Source organism: Cyprinodon tularosa, unplaced genomic scaffold (genome assembly GCF_016077235.1).
Source record: "Cyprinodon tularosa strain WSP-4 unplaced genomic scaffold, ASM1607723v1 ctg19, whole genome shotgun sequence".
Lineage (NCBI taxonomy): Eukaryota > Metazoa > Chordata > Actinopteri > Cyprinodontiformes > Cyprinodontidae > Cyprinodon > Cyprinodon tularosa.
The window spans coordinates 793,728-815,367 of NW_024038678.1; the positions used below are offsets into that span (position 1 = coordinate 793,728).

Below are 21,640 nucleotides of genomic sequence, written 5' to 3' on the forward strand. Positions count from 1 at the left end.
TGGAAACACAGGGAAAAATCTAAGCGATAACACAAAAAGTAAAATGTACATATAACATCTAACCCATAAAAGAATAAATAATGGTATATGTTACACTGTAACTATGAGCAGATTTGGAGGTGGAAATTGTCTGTAGCTAAAGGAGTCCGGTCACGTACTATGCCCAGTATAAAAATACAACAATCATATATTCATTTTCAAATAAAACCAATTTAGTCATTTTTTAGCCTAAAAAAAATGCCCCAAGTGTGATAAGCAAACATAAACATGGTTATATGCTGTCACCATATCTATTAACTATGGAGCCTCAGAAGCTTTAGCTCCCACTTCAGTGAATACCATTGTATTCCAAGCACACTCTCTTACTCCCCATTCACACTTGATCTTAAAATTTTCCTCTTTCTTTTCACACCTTTGCTGGAAGTTGCTTGGCCTGATTACTAATTGTGCGCATGTGCAATAACATACCTCCGTTCATTTGGTCTTGTCACAGTAAATACTGTTACAAGCCTGTTTTTTGAGGGGAGTGCATTGGGTGGTCATGGGCCAAAGCTGATTTGTTTATTCAGCTCTGTATGAAAGGGAGGGGTGCTGTGTTGCAAAAAGGGGAGAGATAATGGACCCATCCCTCCTCCTCCCATCCCTTGGTTTTTACTTGGGTTTCGGTCTTTCTTCTGGCAGTTTTAATTGTCTTCATCTAAATAGTTTATTTCAGCTTCTTGAAAATAAGCATTTATACATTAAGTCATTGTGTCCTTTTCCCTCTATTTTTTCTGACAATCCAATAGCCAGGTTGTGACAATATAGAAAATGCTTAGGTTTAATATGAAATAAAGAAAAAACAAAGTGCAACTCATTCAAATAACTAATAATAAGCCAACAGGCAACACAGTGAGCTACTGGTGTAGAAATATGTCAAGTCATAGTACGTGACAGGACCATGTGAAATGAAACACAGAGGGGAGAGGCTAACAACTAAAATTGCAACGAGAGGACATGAACAAGAACGAAATGAAGAAAAGAGAGACATAAAATAAACCTCAAAACTCAGAAGCAAAGCCTCAGGTCTTTTGAATTAATGTATTTTGGGACAGATTATAATAAGGAACTAATTAAGGCAAAAAAAAAAATGCTCATAACAAGTCTACAATTAACCTTTTCTTTATCATAATTACAACCTTGAAAGTCACTTTTTTTGGCCAAACCTGACCTTAAGAGGTGAGGCTAGCTTTAAAGCTTGCCTTTTGTTCTGTGTTCATATTTAGCCCTCCAAGGTCAAAGAAACACCACGTGCTGTTTCTGTTTGGAGATGAGTTTTCTGTTTAAATTAGCCCAGCAGCTCTCAGCAGTTTCCTTTGTCTGCTGCTTGTTTCACTCAAATCAAGCATCATTTTTGCAGAACACATCTGAGGCAAATTATCTTATCCACCTTTCATCTTTTAATTTTTTTTCATCTACATCATATTTTACTTGATATTAAAGTAGAGCTGCATCTTTGTACAACAGTAATTGCCATAGAGCTTGAGTAATTAAAGGACAATAAAGCCTTAGTAGTAATTAGTTTCTCTTGTTTGGTTGCTAGCCCATCAATTGTGCTTCAATAATACTGATCATTAGCATGCGCCTGGGCAGTGAGGGATGCTGGGAAAGAAGCCCTGCACACACGGCACTCCACATTCCATTCCCATGAAGCCATGGCACCAAGCCATGAGGTTAACCCTCTGTTTGCTGGGACAACAGGATGAGTGGCAGGATGTGCTTATGCTGTGGGATAATCGCTCTCCAATCTTTTAACATTACATTTTGGGAATATAACTTTATATTCCGTATTTTTCTGTCATTATATTTCATGTGTCTATTTTTAAATCTTTCTTACAGTTGCATCCTCAGTTATTCAAGTCTAGTCTAACTCATTGATACCCTGTCTCTTAGACTCTTATAAGAATGTTAAGGGCTTGAAATATTAGTATCTTTGAATCCATTGTAAAATGAATCCAATCAGGGATCTTTAAACAAAACTACATCAGCAGACAGTTGCACATTATTTTGAGGGCTGGGTGTATGGATGGGCTGTAAACTGTGGCACAGTAATAGCGTCATGCAGCTGAAAATGTGCTCTGTTCTGTACTTTGCCTTGACATGATTGAAAGACAATGGTCCCATGGATAGGCCATTTCAACATCAAATGTGCATGCACATCACAGGGCAAGGGTGTGCTATCCATCACATTCCGAGAGCTGTCAGAGGTATAGCTCACACAAGCACTGCAAGCATTTGGAGCTGCATGGTAATACAAGATTAAAACTTCTTGTACATATTCCACCCGAAGCATGTCATTTGTTATGCTCTTTTCAAAATGCTTTGCACTGTTGTGTAAAAGTCAGGGCTTTTCATGTAGTTTTCAGTAGGGCCAACATGATTTTGCATAGGGTCAACATACCTTTGCAGCCTCTGCCCCCAAACACTCTCATATGCATCTTTTTTTTATTGATATAGGCCTAATATACATTAAAAACTCCACTGACTAACAATATTTATTAATTTCTTATATTTAATTACAATATACATGTATTTTATTGTATTTTATACTGGCTATTATTAGTTCTAACAATAACAGCAACAGCAATAAGGCTAATAATTATGAAAGAAATATCATTAAATATATAAAGGGAAATAAACAAAGACAATTTTAAGGTGAAATACTGTTCTAACTAATAAATACATTAAGAACATGTAGATCATAGAAAAACAAGGTTCCTTAGCACAAACAGGGACAGAATTAAAAATTTAAAGACACTTAATGTCAAGAGTTAAAGGAAATATGTGATAACACATCAAATTTGCAGATTTTTGGTTCATAAGTTCAACAAACCAACTGTTTTTGTTTAAACAAAACTCTAGCATGTTCCCTGATCTTGGCCCATGTCCAGCATTGGGTCCATTCTGTATAGTGGGCGACTGCTTATCCGTAGTGATTTAGTTTTTGTTCTGGGATATGTTGGGGGGCACATGAGCTACTTGGATGTGACCCCTCCCTTCTCTGTTTTTTTTTTTCTTCTGCTGCCAGATCTATGCGTACTTACAGAGTTATGTATAGAGACATAGAGTTTACACACATGCACAAACACAAGCTGTATACATAGAAGCAAGAATAATGTCCTGCTAATATGCACAAACAGGCACCATGCAAAAGCAGAAAATTGGATATTGCACTTCCTGCTGTATAAAGTAATGTTGCTGCAACACAGACATTTCGTTGTTTCTGGCTTTGTTAGGACAATTATAATCATCATTTCTATTTATAAAATGCTTACAGTCTTATTTTGTTTGGTGTTATTGCTGTACTCTATGCTCTCTTACATTTTAGTCCTTATCACCACTTGATACAGCTTATTATGCCCATATTTTATAAAGTATATTGTGCATATATATATATATATATATATATATATATATATATATATATATATATATATATATATATATATATGTAAAGCTAAAGAAGTAAAAGTCATCAGTTATTACCAAGGTGGACTAATTGTGGGCACCGAAACCCCCAAGCATCAATTGCAGAGGGAAGCCATGGTTTTGTGGTTACATCATCATTAGTAAGTAATTAGAAAAGTATTTTTCATTTATATAAAACCGCCCCTTTCATATTTAAAAATCTAAAAGATCATAAGGTCATGTACTTGTGTGTAATGATCACAAGCAGAAACAACTAGTGCAACAACTGCACACTGTGAGGGTACAAGGCAGTTACAAGCATGCAAATAGTGTATTCACGTAGATGCGCCCACCATTACACTCACACACACACACTTACAAATGATTTTGATATACATTTTATTGCTATTGTGCAATTACTTTCCTAATTGCCATCATGTTTTATGCGTTATAACGACGTAAAAACAAATTAATATGGCAAACATTGACTTATTATTTAATGGAGACAATTTTAATATAAAATATATAGCAAATGATTATCTATAAGCAAACCAAGAAAAATAAAAGCATAAAATACATATCTTGTAAGGCGTCGGGTCCTGTGAATGATGCATTTTTGGATTTACAACAAAAAAGATACACAATTAAAAAATTCTCCTCCTCAAATTTCCTCTAGTCTTGAAAAAAATAATTCCTGTGCTCACTCCTGGTAATGTTGCACATATTTCAGGTGTAAATAAAGTTTTTAAATGCTTATCCAAATACTTTTAATAAACAGACTCTCTAACTGCATAAACTAATCATGCAGAAGTTAAGATGGTTGTTTCACCTTGCAGTTTAATGACATTAAATTACTTATTGGTTGTTATGTTGATTAAAAGTTAATGGTCTGCACTTAAAATCAAAACGGGAGAAGAAAATCCATTGCAACACGTTCAGACTAAAAAGAGAGACTTTGTGCCACCTCCTCCCATCCACCTTGGCACAATAACCCAAATGGAAGCCTTTATGAAGCCCTGGTGGAAGCAGAGTGCGCTTTATAATGCACAGTCGTGCACACTACTACATTTCCAGCTAATCAGAGGCGCGCAGTTGCAGAAAGGAGAGCGGTTGCCAAGGCAGCCACCAATCTCCCCTCCCCCCCCTCTATGCTCCCTCCGTTCCTCTTTCCCGTTTATTATCGGCAGAGGTCGCATGGCAGAGGGAAGTCTAACCACTTCTGTACTGGAACCAATGCAAGAATATGCTGCTCCATAACAAAGCCTGTATGGAGTGCTGATAGCAGTGGAGGAAGCACCAGAGGACGTCTGTGGGACTGTTTGAATTGTTTTAAGTCGTGAAAAAAAAAATACAACCTCACAAAACAGGATTTAAGTTGGAGCTTTGCATTGTTTGGCCAACACGTGCGTACCACCAATGAATTTGCACTATCCGTTTAGAGTGAGTGAGTGAGTCTGTTACGCATCCTGGCTCTGAAGGAGGACTGCGCATCAGCAGATTTGTTGCCGAAGTACGAATCTGAAGAACACAGTTCACCGAGAAAAACTCCTGCACTTGTTTTTTCTTTCCAGTTTATCATTATTATATTTTTATTTTTTTTAGTATTTATATTTACTACCATTTTCTCCAGCTTTGGCGCCGTATATAACCAAACAGTCAGTGAAACACGCCGAAAGTGATTTCATGCCTTCAGTCTCGCTCAGCCTGAGATGGACGTGAGATTTTATCCTGCGCCCCCGGCAAATGTGGGTTCTTGCTCCCTGCCGACTGATCCAAGTTGCCTGAACTCCTTGGACTATTACCACTCGAACAAGGTAAATAAACAGCCGTGCACTGTAATCCTCTATGTACCACTTGTCTGTAAGGAAGAAAACAACACATCCTGTAACAGCCGCGCACTTCTAACGGATGCTTATATGCGCGCTTTTGCAAATTAATGTCAGGTGTCTGCAATTAAAAGTGTCGTGGATCAGTTTGAACTAAGACTTAAACTGTTATTATTTTTGCAGAAATTAATTGTTTCTAATTGAATTTGAAATATTTGTGTTTTTCAACTTTTCTGTTCCTCTTGCCTTTCATAATACTTATGTTCCCTGTGGACGTTGCGCAGCGAACTGGCCTGGCATATCCCATACCTTACATGGCAAAGGGAAATACGCATATATATTCATATATTCCATACAGACCGGGCTGTCCGGTCCAGCATTATGTTGTCTATCTGTCTTTTCATGTCTGCTTTACCACATGCGTTTTGGTGGTTATATAGACGTGTTCCTTTAATGCACAGTTCATTTATCTGTAACCAGACAAACACAGTTGAAAGGTTTTTCGCTCAGCTATGTAAACTTGAGGTTTTTGAACTGCGCTGATCCAGCGATGCAGCGCAGGTGGCTTAGAAAACAGCAGTTGTCTTCTTAAATAAATTAACCTGATTAATTTAATAATTCACAATAAAGATTTGCTGAAGAATACTCCTAATACATTACAGATAGTCTTCATAGAACCGCTGTACTTTAAGTGGGAAATGCATGCCCACAGCATGAGGCTGCCACTTCTATGCTTCCAGCTTTGGATTTTATTCTCAACGTAAACTACATTAAAATTTAAAACAAAAGTATCATCATCTCATCATACGTATTTGCATTGATCTACAATAGTATGCATTAAAGTTTGTGCTTACAATATAAAACGTGAACAAATGTTTATTGATATATAAATTTCTTGCAGTTAAATTAAGAAATTTAAGAAAAAACCTAGAGATCAGATGTAACGCAAACAAAGCTTCACAAAATCCTTATATATGTAATTTGGATATAAAGTGACAATAGTTTAACTCACTATTTATAAATGTAGCCTGAATTTGACATTATTGTTTTCATCGCTTACCGTGGCTGTAGGATTAAATCCTTGGGCCCTACAGATGCTGACCTGCTCTCTGAAGTTGGTATGAGATTAAAAATGGTTCAGAGTTTTCTCCTCTGCAGATTAAACATAGCTCTTGAGTGTTTGAGAGGAGGGAATGATGCAGAAGTCAGTAGGGGATGTTTGCCTTTCACTGTGTGGGCACTGGAAAATCTGTAACCGAACAGAACAATCCCGTAATCAAAATCTCCAGCTTTCGGGTCATGAAAAATAAACCGTGCTGTCAAGTCGCACTTTGCTCTCATTATATGTGAAATTAGTGCAACTGAAAACTTTCAGTGATCAGGGAAGTTTTTCTTTTACCTGTGACACATGAATGGATGACACAAGCTGAGGCTATCTTTTTGTAGGTCAAGCGAATTAGGATCATCCTCTATGTGGATAATCCCAAGAATACGCTGCTATCTATGCAGAGTGCATGAATCCTGGAAACAAAGCCACTAGATATTGGATGATATAAAGAGCTTCTGTGAGAGAGAAAGTGACTCTAACCACTAGTGCTGGCACTGAAGTGTAGCTTCCTTTAGAAATTACAAGTGTTTCGTTAAATAATTAAAACCCACTCTACTCTCTTTGCTGTGGGATTTTTTTCTGATTTTTTTTCTGCATTTTTTTCTATCATCACACATGTAACACTAAGTAGCTTCACTAACAATGCAAATGAGACCAGCAGGGAGTCTTTTGGTGTCCTGTTAACACAGTGAACAAGGTCAAGTTTCTGTCTGAGAACACTTGTCAAACTGACATAGGCAGAAAACAGACGTGTGATTTGTCTTGTTGGTACTGCATGTATGGATCACATGTGTTTGCTGCATATTATCTAAGACAGCCTTGGTTTGTAAGTTTATCAATTCTGCACAGGTCCGCTAGTGAAGCTGGGATTAGACCAGAGGCTAATAACCACTTTGAGGTATTTCTTTAATACCTGACCTTTCATATTCATGCAGATATTTTATCCATTCAATCAATTTTATTCCGCTTAGTCCTGTCAGGGTCGCAGTGGTACTGGTGCCTTTCTCTGGACAGGTCACTAGTCTGTTGCAGGGCAACACAGAGACACACAAAGACACAACCATGCACACACACACTCAATTTAGAGAAGCCAATTAACCTTACAGTCGTGTGTTTGGACTGTGGGAGGAAGCCGGAGTACCCAGAGAGAACACACACATGCACTGGTAGGACATGGAAGCTCCATTCTGCGCGTACAGAACTATTAGTAAAAAAGCAATATATTCAAAATTGATGTGTATAAAACCCTTAATAACAACAACCATTTGACTATTGTCTTAGGTTTCCAAAAGTGGCAATATTACAGACAGTACTAATGATGCTTTTTTTCACTTAAGTCTTTATTTTATATAAAGAAGAAAAAAATAAAATAAAAAGTTATCGTTCCCACATTTTTTAGGGTTACATCTATAAACTTTATTCCACTTTGCTGTTTTTAATGACATACAATTAGTTAGTAGAAAACGTGTCAAGTAAAACTTTGCATGGAACTGTATGGAAAAATAATGGAGAAATAAATACAACCTTTAATTATGAGGCCTGCATTTATGTTAAGCCCACTTTACATAAATAAAATATACTGCAACTAACTCTGGTATCCCTAATAAGGCAATAGAGTCCAGCTGTGGGTAAGTGTTAAGAAATTAAAACAATACATAACATTAAAAACACACACCTGCACCACAGGGAAACAAGATGGTGGATGTATCATACTATGGGCATGTGCCCCTTCAAAAGGTACAGGGAAACTGGTTAGAGTTCATACAAAGGTGGATACTACAGGACAGTCTTTGGAGAGAGATCTTACATTAGGGTGAATGGCTTATCTTCCAAGAAGATAAAAATCACAATGTTACATTAGCAACATTTTAAAGTAAATACAATGCAAATAAAGGCAATTTCAGTTGGTATCGCTAATATTGAACAGTAAAACTATATTGATATTTGTGACAGAATATTTAGTAGACTTCACAGATAAATAAGTAGCCATCAGCAGCTGTTCTTTCTGTTGTTCTTGGCTGAGATCATAATTACCTTGAAAGTAGTGGATGTGTGTAGTTTTAGTATATTTAGTCATCCAAATATATTCTGTTAGAGGTAATGTTTGTATCTCCCATTTTATATGAAAACTATCAGATTGACCCAGAAACTTTGCTGTGATCTATCTGCAGCCACAGTAACATGGCTGTGCACCGGTGAAGGAATGCTGCGTTTTATTATGTAAACAATAAAACCCCTTTCACTATTGGTGGGTTAAGCTTGACAGACCAGCCGTTTGTAAATCCCTCCGAACCTGGTCACTTCAACCTTACTTTCAAAGCCGCCCTCTGTCTGCTGGTGGGTTGGAAGATCATTTGTTCACGTGCCTTCAAGTACTTGGTTGACTGTTTGACAAAATCTGAAGGGAGCGTTGTTCACGTTTTCACTGTGCTTTTTTCTTGGTTACATGCAAATAAGGAGGCAAATATCTTCAAATATACTGTTTTGCCAACATTTATCTAATTAAAAGCCAGTGTATTGGCCTAATTTCAGCGTAATTTTAACACATTTCAGTGTAACTAGCTTAGGGGGCGTGGTCTAGACGTCAGTCAAAGGGCTGATATGCACAACAAAAGCTATTTAATAGTCCACTCTGACACTGCATGTGAAAAACATACAATTTTAACAGTAAAAAAAACACCATTAAGGTGTAAATAGTTGTTTTTATTATTTTTTTTAAAGGAACATAATAAAAGCAGTATAATGTCCTTCAAGGTGTTTGTTATCAGAAATTATTAGACTGTGCAGAAGCAGCTGTTCAAGCGTCTGCACCATTCCTTCATTTCTGATAATGGATACTACACCTAACAATATCACTTACTCACTGGATTAATATTCTATTCTATTCAATTCTGGCATGCACCATAGGAAAATATAATTTTGACAGTCAATAGTAATGCTGCTTTTATAACTGATGATGGATATTCACCTATTGTATGTATTTCCCTCCCCTTTAGTTAAACACTCCACACTCCACTGATTACACTGCATCATATGGCCAAAGGAATATGGTTGTGGTAACCCCTCCCGCTCCCCCAGTCCTATTCCCAAGCACACACAGTCCCTAACCCCCACTTCTAGAGCATAAGCAGCAACTGGATGGAGATAAATATTGGTTATTAATATCTGCCCACTTCAACATATTAGGTCAATACAATATGTTAGAAAGAATATGTTATGTTACAAATATGATTTAAATGCTGAATATTGTGAATTACAAATGTGTTCATTTGAATCTATTCTGAGTACCAATAATGGTGTGTAAGTTATCACCAATGTATGTTAAAACCTTATATTCTAAAAAAAAAAAGCTTCGAAAAAAGACTCAATACTGCAACTAATTGACAATGTGTGAAAACATTTCTCCATTTCCTGTTATGATGTTGCTAAAGTCTTAATATGAGTCATATAAACTGTACAAGAAAAAAATTGAATTTTATACCACCAGTTTTCAAATTACTAACAAATTTTTGATCTTTTTTGCACTTATTAAAAAGTTTATTTGACTTCCAACCAGCACATGCCGTTTTCATGCTCTCAAGCATCATCACAGTGCTTGTTTAGACATTTTGAGTTCAACTGTTCTAACTGCCCATTGTAATCAACTGCTATTACTGTGTAATATTTGCTCTGATTACCTGCAGTTGCATAAATCGTTTCCTTTAGCTTCTCTACCTTGTCCATGATCGACAACAAAAAAAAGCCTTACAGGAAGGAAACGTGAACTTTGTTCAGTTTTTGATGTCAGATGTTTATAGAGATAAATAATTTTACTTGTTCACTCTTTTTAAGAGTTTCTTCTCTGCTAAGCACTTAAAAGGTAAGAATACCAAAAAGTGCTGCTTGAAAAGAGCAGTGATGACACACTTAAAGTGCAGATTGAAATGATGTACAGAGATCTATAAATAACCACGAAGATTTCTACTTGAGTGGATTTCAAAACTCTTTTTTTCACAGTGACTATGAATGCCGGTGTAGCTGTTGTGCTCCTCCACATCTGACTGGAAATTACATGAAATGATAGCATTATAGAAGCATTTTGCTATGACAGTGATGCAAAACTTACAGTAGCAGATTTTATTGCTTCCAGCATTAGATATACATACATGCTCAGGGGTGTGACCAAGCATCTAGTTCATGAGAGAAGAAAACATAAAATACTGAAATCACTTGAAAAATTTTACTATTAACCATCCCAGTTTTGTTTTCCTTTTTTGTTTTTATTTTTTATTTGTTTTTAGTTTTAGCTTTAATATTTCAGTTTAGGTTTGACTTTGCCATATTAATGCTTTTTTTTCTACATTCAAAAGTATTTTTTTTTGTATTTCCAAGCAGGAAAAAAATGAGAAGAGTGTTCAAATGAATGGCTATTTAATGCATTGTGTTATGTTTAGATCTGACTTTTGCAATTATTCTTTGAAGATGATTAATTTCGAAATAGAGCTTGAGTTAACTAATCTTATCTAGCATAATAATTACTGTTTGAAGTTATATACATTAGTGCTTGGCCATTTTCCTTAGATTACTTCTTCATATAACCGGACAGTCAATTTTACACTAAACGTATAATGGGTTACTGTACAGTTAAAATAAGTTTATTTTCGATCAAACTTTAAGCCTCACACCCTCTTGTAAATACTAGAAGGCTAGCAGATGACACTAGAGGAGTAAACCTTCGGCAGGAACTTTGGATTTTCAGAGCGGTAGCTGATGTTTAGTTGTTACCAGATCCATTGTAATAAAGGATCCCCTTAGTTAAAGTTTTGCAAAGCTGAAGCTGTTTGATGAGTCTTTATTCTATAGTGTCAATAGAGTATAGAGCCCGACCGATATGGGATATGGGATGGAAAGCCGATACTGATATCAATATTGGGGGCTTTAAAAGAAAATTATCCAATATATTGGCCAGAATCAGATATTTGCCGATATCCAATATATATTGGTCAGAATATTAAACAAACTAAACATAGACATACACGGAAACTGTAGTCCAACTCAAATTCTCATAACAACCAAAAGATATTCAAGACAAAGAAACAGAACATAAAACTATAGAACTAAAATAAGCTAGTTTAATTTGAGCAGTGTCAATATAAGACTATTACTACAAAATAATTGGGGTGCTGATGTAGATATGGCCACAAATTTGAGGTGATTTTTTTGCATTACTGGTGCTGGAGACCTGACTAACTCTAACGCTGCAGATGCTGCGTCCAACACCTGTTACATCCTTCATTAAGTGGCTCCACACCTGATTGTTTCGCCCTACCTGTGAAATTAATATTTATAACTTTATGTGTTTTGGTAACTACAATTCTACAGATGAGCATTTACAAATTAAAACAAGTGGCTGCATATGAATAAAAGCGAAAACACTCTGGCTAATGGGAGGTGTTTTGTATCTGATTCAATTTGAATACTCGTTCACAAAACCACCTCAGAAATATAAATTTGTCATATTTACCAGCAAATGAAAAGTTCCATCCTTCAATGAACACAAGGGACTAAACTAGATTGAGGAATAACACGTGTCTTAGCAATGACCCTTCCGCTACATGGCTACTTTCAGAGTGTTGCCTAAGTGTTAGCTTGGTTGGGAATCGAGTTCTGAGTCAAGCCTTTACTCGTGGACTGCAAATCTGGTCTAGAAACCTTAACCCCATGGTAATCATGCCTAATGTGACAGTGTTAGATTCATAATGAACGCTGAATTTGCGCGATCCAAATTTATACAGAACTAAAATCAACCAGCGATAATCGAGTCTGCAATAGAATCTGGCTTCTTCGACTTTTAAAATGAAGGTCCTATGCAAAAATTCTTCGTATCTTTACTTTAAGCAACAATTTAAAGCAAATTTCTTACTTTTATTTATTATTGTGTAACAGACTTGAATCCTCGTTGTTGTGTATCGGCTGCCTTCCGTGAAGATTGATCGTCCGGTGGACTATTAAATTTATAATAATGTTATTAAAAAATCAATTTATAATTACTGTAGTTTAGTATCATATACATTCTTTAAGTAGCAATTCTTTAAAACGTTCAAACAGCATTACAGCTAAATACATGCAAAGAGAGCTCAGTCAGGGAGGTGCTGCTCGGAGCTGCCTTGCACTCAGGACGGGAGGGACATCGGCGGCATTTTGCGGCTGGCTGGCTGAAGTGGTAAGGCAACCATCCTGCAAACAGGAAGCCTGGGTTCCTATCTCAGCTCAGAGGAATGAGCTACCACTGTGGGTCCTTAGGCAAGACCCTTCACGCTAATGGCTACTTTCGGGGTGTGGCCTAGTGGTTAGGGCTTTGTGCTTGGAATCCTGAGGTTCTGAGCTCAAGCCCCATTTGACTGCAGTGGACTGCCACTCTGGGTCCCTGAGCAAAGACCCTTAACCCCCACACTCCCCGGGCAGCACACTGCTCCCTAAGGGGATGGGTTAAATGCGTTGCTCTGTAATTGTGACAGTGTATTGAAAATAAAACGCTGGAATTTTGGCTGATGCCAATTAATGAGCCAGACACTAAAATCGTCCAGCCGATAAATCGATGTATCTGCAATAGAGTTGCTGGAACTTTACTTCAGACTTTCAAAATAAGAGCCCTATGCATATAAACTACACTTTGAACTTAAGAAAGCATATTTTAAAGCAAATTTGGGGAGCTTACATTGTATATTTTTTATTGTTGTAACAGCATTGTAAATCCTGGATGTGTTGTGTATCAGGCTGCAACTTTTACCTGAGAGCTATTGATCAATTCCGGATAGGATCTATTAATTTTGGTATATATATTCATTAAAAACCTTAACTCTAATTTTACTATTACTGCTAGTTGTAGTAATAACAATATTACTATTCTTACTAAAAAATAATTAGAAAAACTATAACTGAGTTCTAATTAGAGATAGACTGATATATTAGTCCGCCAATATCAGTATTTTTTTCTTAAATCTACTTTGGCTGATACGTACATGCATTCACTAATTCCATTAGTGCATTTAGCAGCCATGCCTTGAGTTCACATTAGATGCATACATTGCTGCTCCCTGCATTTACTTTCCATTGTTAATGTTTTTTTTTGATTAGTCAATAAATGTTTTCTCTGTTTAGACTGAGGCTTGTATAACTTTTATTTGTTCCATTTAACGTTTCCATTGTTTCATTTGTTTCATCATCTAAATGGAGGAAGAGAAAGCAATATAGGCTTAAAGAGTCAGTCTCAAAAAATGTGCAGCCCATAACAGGGATTGGTTAGAGTGATTTATAAATAATTGGTATCAGCATAGGCTTTAAAAACTGTTTTTTATAGGACATTGTTATAGTTCTTTTGTTCTGTTTTTTGCATGAAACATTGTGGGACAAAGAACATTTAGAAAAGAGATGTTCAAAGTAGGGATGTCAAAAAGTTGTTTCCCATTAAATTTGTTGGTATGGCAGCTGCCTGCTCTCTAAAAATAATCAGAATTTGGCATACTGCACAGGTGGTTAATGCAGACTGAAAACATTTTAATTTCTGAAGAGGAAGATTTCATTGGATTGGATTGAAAATATTCAGAATAAGTGTCTATTGTTTTATTCACTACATTTACCTTTGCTTATAATACCATCATAGAACCACAAACATCCTGTGACTTCATGCATACACAGTGTTTGACACACCTTCATAAGGCAGCTAAAAGCTGGCTCTAACAGGTGGGTATATGAGTTTAGAATTCTTGGTAGTTTTGGCCCAACTTGCAAAAGTTTCGATACCAATGACTTAGACTAATATATTTTCTTATGAAATGTAAATAGTACATGACTCACTCTTGCAAAATTGTGCAAATCAAGTAGAATATTTTTAGAATTGTTCTTTTGACAGAATTCTGAACGTGTTGCCTTGTATAAATTATGATCAAAGTGATTATTTTTTTCACCCACCCCTAGATATAGGTTGTATAAAGTACTTGCCTTTATATCAGAGCCAGTAGTATGCGTGGATTAAAAAGTAAAACCTGGATAGCATTTTGCAAGACAGACCCGACTTTGAAATTTGTGGTGTTTTAATATTGGAGGTTCTTTTACCGCAAGATCTTGTTACACTCCTAACACATGCAGAGGTTGAGTGTGATGGGAAGCATTTAAAGTAAACACATATGTATTGTCTCATAACATGTCAAACTGTATTTGTACTGTGGCTACTTCACAGAACAGCTCTGGTTTGCTCTGTGAAATAGGAACATGGTGCCTGCTCCTTTATTTGAATACCTTAATCAAACAGTGCTGACTGCTGCAGCTGGGGTGAGGTGCTTGCCTACAGTACAGCAAAAGGATAGAGTGCAGACAGAGGAGGGCCTGTGTTTATACACTTACGCCCCACCCAGCTCATATATCATCCCAACAACCGATATCTGCAAGGAAAAAACATAACTGAAGGGCTGTCTTTGTTAGTTGGTGGTCTCCTCTGCCTTAGATAAGCAGGGGAATGACGTGCTCCATTTGCATGCCTTATCACAGTTTTATTTTTTATTACAGCGCAGCCATGCAAAGGTCGAATTACCTTTTGTCATTGCGTCCAACCACTTTCCATTAAGCGATCATCCTCAAGTGAAACAACCTTTTGAATAAACACAGACAACATTATTTATTGTTTGATTTTCCAACATGCAAGAGTTATTTTTAATACACTGAGAGCTTGAACGTGGCTGATGAAAATCAGCAATCCCTGTAATGTTGGCTGCAGTGTACATTCATGGTGAGTTGTGTTTTCACTATTAGCTAATGACAAACTCTGTGGTATGTGACAGACGGGCAGAGGGGGAGAATGAAGGGATAAGCGAGAATCAAATGGGTTGAAGTAATCAGTGGCCCCGTTTGGGACACTGTAGATGTGTGTGTGCTTCAGCTTGTGTGTATTTGTATCTCTGACTGGGCATGCTAACTCTGGAGCATTCAAGCGTTTTGCTGACTATGGAGTCACAATCACAATTGCTTTCAAAGCCCTGTGCAGAGGAAGGCCATGCATACCACAGTAAGGGCCGGTGACACACTGTGAGCAGGGCAGAGCAAAACCAGCCACTAAATCGTATTCTCCCTGCATCGGCACACAGGGGAGATTTTAATGGGGATTCCAAGCATTTGAAAACATTTCAATAAAACTGCAACAGGCTTTGAGATTGGCTGACTCAGTAAGCCTGTTTTAGGTCCAAACATTTCCTTACTTTATTTGCTTTATTATTGTTATTTTTCTTATTTTGTCAAACTAATCATATGTTTTTTTTTTAGATTTTCTTTCTTTTATACTCATGTATTAAATATTTTGGAGAACAGCCATAATGATATACAGAGGACAGAAAAAACATGAATATAGATAGGACACCTGGTCCACAAGCATGATTATTAATCACTTTTTCACCATTCAAATAGCTTGCATCTCTTTGTTTTACCTTGTAAATATTGTTTTTGATGTCTGATATAAGAATTTCATTTTGAATTGACATATGAATGTGTGTGTGTTAATGATGGGATGGGTATTGCTCTTTGTGCTAATTATTGGCCATGACAGTAACAAGCTGCTTTCTCATTGTGGGTACCAGTGTACCCCCCCCTTAGTGTCTGTTAACATAATTAAGACCTGCCACACCAACAGAGGGAGTCTACATTAGTCAGCCAAAGCCTTCCACTAGGGTGTTAAAGTACTCTTCATATTTTAACAGAAGATGAAGAAAGAGAACTTAACAGATCCCTAGACTGACCCTCGTAATGAGCAGAGATTTCAAAGATTAGTAGTTGATTTGGTAGCACATGGGAGATCAAGAACTACTTCCTTTCTTACTTCAAAATGAAATACTTGAATATGAAAAGACTGTCAAGCCTAAAACACAGATATTTATATCAAGGCCTTATACTAGCTTTTAGTTTATTTCAAATAATGTTAAGTTATGTGTCAGCAGCAGGGCGGTTCTTTGCAAGACACAAATTCATGAAAATCACTGTATATCCAAATCCAGTCTTCAAGAGCCACTGTCCTTCAGTCTTTAGACTGGTCCTTTCTCCTATATAAAAGAATCATCCCCTTAGCCTGCCACTAAAGTGTTGCAGAGGGTGAGAAAAGAGCCATTCATTTCTTAAAGCTATGTCAGGACAGCGGCTCTAGCAGATGGGGGTTTGAGACCACAGGTATTAGATGATGCAATTCAGGCTTGACCCTGGTATTAGTTGAGATTCAGGTTGTATTTTGCACATCTATGCTAGCAGGAAGGACTTTTTCTGAACCAATTGAAGACTTTCCTCCTACATTTGCAAGGTGACCTGTATCTCTTGATAACTTGCAAATGAGAATATTATCGAGTGCCTATCCTTTAACCTGCAGCTCTTTGAAAATAACTCAGTCTGACCCTCTGACATGTTTCAGATCCAAAATTGATATCATTTTGTGCTGCTCAATGTTAATTCTGAACTGTACTCTTAATTTTTTTTTTGGCACAGCGAAAATATCACTTTAGTTTGTGATCACAAGGATGAAGTTTTGGTAAGTGAATATGGCCGACTTCTTGAAAATGAAAAAATTTTATATAAAAAAACATTCATCCATGTTTAACATCTGGACAACCCTGTTGAAGGATATGTCTGCTGCGGGGGTAGAGTTCAGGGTTACATTTTGTACTCTAAATAAGAATACATAGATGCACAATTATACTGTGAGAAAAACTGGACTGTATCCATACTCATGTAAAAATTGTATATATTGAAGCGTGGTGAAGTCAGAAAGCTGGACAAACATTCCCAGTTATCTCAGCTTCCTGAGGTATGTCCTGTGCAAACACCAAAGGCCATGATTTAAAAGTTCCTTGGCAGGCATTTAAGTCTTGTTCCTTCATTTGTTTTTTACTGAATATCCTTTACAAATATTATTCTCCTGATGTTTCTTTTATATCCCAATATCTATGAAAAAGTTAACTCAGCAAAATAAAACTCAGACTAAATGATCTGATTTGTCCCTGTAAAACATTACAAATATGAGTCAAACAAATGTTTTGACAGCTGTCTTAATCTGTGCCAATTGATCTCAATTAAAGAAGGTGAATCCAGAACATAAATTGCCATGAACACTTAAAGTAAATTACAATACAAGCATGCATTTTTATTGTGAGAAATTTCCTTGTATATCTATATGTTTCTGAATTAAATCTTTTACGTCTAATCTGTGACTATCTCCTCCACCCTTCTTCTGTCAAGTGTGTGTGTTTATTATCTCTCACATATATAACAGCCAAATATAATTGCTTATGGGAGGCTATAATTGTCTATGTCCAATACAGTCACCCCACTGTGGTTGCCCACAGAGTCACTGAGGTAATCAAACTGTAGGCTCATTCTTCCTCTCAGAGCTAATAATGAGCTCTGTAATCACTCACGATGGATAGAGAGTAAGGCGTGACGCAAAGTAGTAAGAGTACAATCATTTTGTTAACATCCATGTTATTTTTTAAGGTTTTCAATCAGTGTAACACAAATGTTACTAACTAAGAGAAGCCATGAAAAAATTAAGGCTGCAAGACTCAAGATGACTGTAAGGGTTGAAAACAGGAGTAGGGGCAAAAAAAAGTGGCCTTCTGTTTGTGTTGTCAACCGGTTCAGTTTGAAGTTGCTTATGTTGCCATGCCAGTGAGTGATGTTGCTTAGAAAAACAAGTGAGGGAAAACAACAGTAGTTTTTTTTTTTTTTTAAGCTTGACATATTGTCAACATGTTAGGCTATTGAGGGCATTCTGTGTGTTAACAAAGTTTCAACGACCTCAGGGTGGTTCTGCACATTTGTTAACACACAGGAAAGGGAAACTTTCAGGGAGCTTTATATAGAATTGTTAATGACACAGTAGACTCTAGTGAAAAACCAAAGCAGCATTTAACTGCCACAACCCACATGCGCCAAACAAATATATAATGTATGTGTGAGCATATTTGAGCTTGCTTTTGTTTGAATATTGCCATACCATAGTGGTGAAAGAGGAAGAATTGTGATTCTTTAGCTTTGTGCAGAATATACATGCTTAAATAAAGCTTCAAATGTAAAACGACTTTATCAAATTACCCCTGTCACTTAAAGATAAACTGATTTTGTATTGCTTAGATTGAAAATGGGAGAAGACAAAGAGGCATATTCACCTAGATCAGGGGTAGTTAATGTGTCTCTGTTTCAACAACCCGTAAACAAATAAAGGGTTAATAGTCAAGTCTCTGCTAAACTTACACATACTGAGGATGTAATTTAGCCATTATTTTCAGGTGTGTTTGAGCAGGGAAGCATGCAAAGCAGCAGGACAGTGGTACTGAAGGACAGACGTTGCCTACTCCTGACGTAGACCCTGCTCAGTTATGTTGGGTCGATCAGATTTCATAATCTCTCATGTTCCATTTGACTCAGCTGGCTCTAACAGAACCAGCTCCCTCATCTGCTAAAAATGGCTAGAAATTTCAAGTCAGAAAACATTATTTTATTAATTTTTTTAATAAGTTAATGTTCATAGTGTTTATATAGTTTATAGTTATTCATTAATTGTTAGAGTACACCACTGTCAATCCAAATTATGTTGGTACATGATTCAGTATGTTGGTACTTGGCGAATGCAAATTGCCCTGGAGTTGTCACATATTTGTTTATTTAACTTCATTTGTGAATTCTTCTTAAAGTTTTTTTTTTTTTTTTGCCTAAACATACCTTAACAAAGTAATGGGGTCCCATAAAGAATATACTGTAAAAAATATTTGGGTGTTGAAGGATTGCTTTAAAAGCAAAAGAGTAAAGGTAGCAGGTAACGTGTCTTTTATTATTTGTTTCAGGGATCTGAGTTTATTGGAATGTTTTGAATGAGGTCATGCTTTAACTGTTCATTTTTTTAATGAAAAAATAATCATTTTAGTTTTTAAAAAATTTGTTATTTTATTGTAGTGAAATAAATAGACTCCAGAAATAAATGATGTACTGTACTTGCTTCAGCTTAACAGTGAAGGGTGCAGTAAGCCCTGCAAGTAATATGTCCTAGGCAGAAACAAGTGTTTGTGGCAGTTAGACAGGGAAAGGGAATGAAATTGAGTGATGGTCATGTTTTATTAAGCCCGATAATGCAGTCTTATCTGTGGCTAGGGTTACACTTTGCTTTGTGGGTAATTAGAGATCATGTTGTATTGCAGGCCTGCTAAATAATTGCACCCCGCCCTAATCCCCTCCCACTCCCCTTTTCACCCGTCTCCCCTAAATCTCCCCACCCATTCTCCTGTGACAAACAGGCACGTCAGCCATACTTCAGGTACCTACTCGTTAGAAAGTTTCTCCACTGCTCCATGATACTTGAAAATTTGCTTTTGTGCTCATAATTCAATAAGAGGAAGTCAACAGTGGAGCACTTTGTGGTTTGCTTTGTGGAACTTGTTAGATGAATGACTAATGCCTCCTGGCAAGTGCCCCAGGTTTACTATTACCAAAACAATGGCACTTGATACAGAGCTGGGTAGCCTTGGTTTTCACACAAACAGGAGCTCACAGGCTGCTGTTTTCCTTTTTGAACCCTAACTGCTGACTGCCCATTGAGGCGTCATCCCTCGTGCACAGAGGCTCACATAAAGGAAACTCTTAACTGACGAGGTGACAGATTTAAAAAAATAAAAAAAAAATAACTGTCTTTTATCACCTATTGTTTTAAATGTTTCCATTGTTAATAGCCCAGAAATGTTTCCATTTTTTTTAGCATGTGGCTGGTATGTGTGAACCCATAGTAAAGTTTTAACACAGTAAATTGATGTCTGACTTCACTCTAGGCCAAATTACTAGTTTATAGTTTTTTTTAAATACATTTCAAGTTGGAAGTTATGCACCCATGTCCAGATTTATTACAAAAGATTCAGATTAAAAGCATAGAACAAAAATTTGGAAAATTGTAAACTTTTGATCTGAGGTGAAGCTCCTGAGGTATAAAATGTAATCTTCATTAATGCAAGAAATGATGACTGACAAGTTTTGTTATACAGAGAAAAAAAAAGTATTTTTTATCTTAATTAGCATTTTTATGGGAATATCACACTTTCATGAAAATAAATGTTTATTTTATTTATTTTATAAGCTGCTCAGTGATGCAATGGTTAGCCTTGCTGCCTTGCAGCACGAGGGTTCTGGGTTCAATTCCCAGCCTGGGTTCTTTCTGCAAGGAGTTAGTATGTTCTCCCTGAGGATGTGTGGGTTATCTCTAGGTACTCCGACTCCCTCCCACAGTCCAAAAACATGACTTTAAGGTTAATTGGCTTCTCTAAATTCTCCTGTGGTGTGTGTCAGTGTGTGAATGGTTGTTTGTTTCTGTGTTGCCCTGCGATGGACTGGCGACCTGTCCAGGGTGTACCTCGCCCATAGAAAGCTAGAGATAGGCATTGGCACCCTTTGCGACCCCAACAGGGATAAGCGTGATGGAAAATTGATATTTCATACGGAAATGATTTAGAAAACTTTGTTTTTAGATAATAATTAAAGCACAAGTATTTGCACACATCTAATGTGAATTTAACTCATGCAGTTTCAAATTATACTTTTAAATTAATGTTTAGCATCTAGAAATGAACGTAATAGATCCATGATTTAATTTTTTTCTTGAAGGTTTGAATATGATGTGACACTGTGATTGTATTTAAATAGGTAATGAAATGGCTATTGAAAAAAAAGTGTCTTACCTTAATATATTTATAATCAAAGTCTAAGCAATAATAAAAAGTTATTTTAGATTGGATTGTTTTTTTATTTGCATGCAGGTGAATGTATTTTAGAAAAATGAGCCCCATTTAACAAGCATAAGCCAAAGTGCAGATACAGATGGCTTTGAACTTACCAATTCTAACAAAACCTTTGCATTCTTTCTCAGGAGGACCTCTGTCTGATCATTCAAGCTTAGTATTTCATAGAGTGATGTCTTTATTACTGTGGCAAAGGGAAGCAAGATGCAGACAACTCATATATAATCAGGGGCTGGTGACTTTTGAATAAAAATAAGTCAGGTTGCAAAAGGTGGGTCTTTGAAGCTGTGAAGTTGTCAGGTTATTGCGAGGGCACAGGTATATATATATATATATATATATATATATGGTTTTTTTTGTTTTTTTTACAGTTTACTGTAAACTAACTGTAAAATTACAAAGATACTGTTGATAAAATCTGTTTTAGAACTTTCACTTCTTTGTTTACCACAGCGGTTATCTCTCCACCTTCT

At 36.5% G+C, this 21,640-nt stretch overlaps 1 protein-coding gene across 2 annotated transcripts in view; it reads left to right on the plus strand.

Moving 5' to 3' along the window:
- Nucleotides 1–4,605: 4,605 nt before the first annotated feature.
- LOC119782195 (thymocyte selection-associated high mobility group box protein TOX-like) overlaps nt 4,606–21,640 on the plus strand; it is a 115,399-nt gene continuing 98,364 nt past the window's right edge. The window contains exon 1 of one of the 2 annotated variants that reach the window (XM_038283046.1): nt 4,606–5,261. In XM_038283046.1, coding sequence (XP_038138974.1) covers nt 5,157–5,261 — 105 coding nt within the window. In that variant the 5' untranslated portion in view covers nt 4,606–5,156. The remainder of the gene's footprint in view (nt 5,262–21,640) is intronic. The other variant, XM_038283047.1, reaches the window with a different exon arrangement.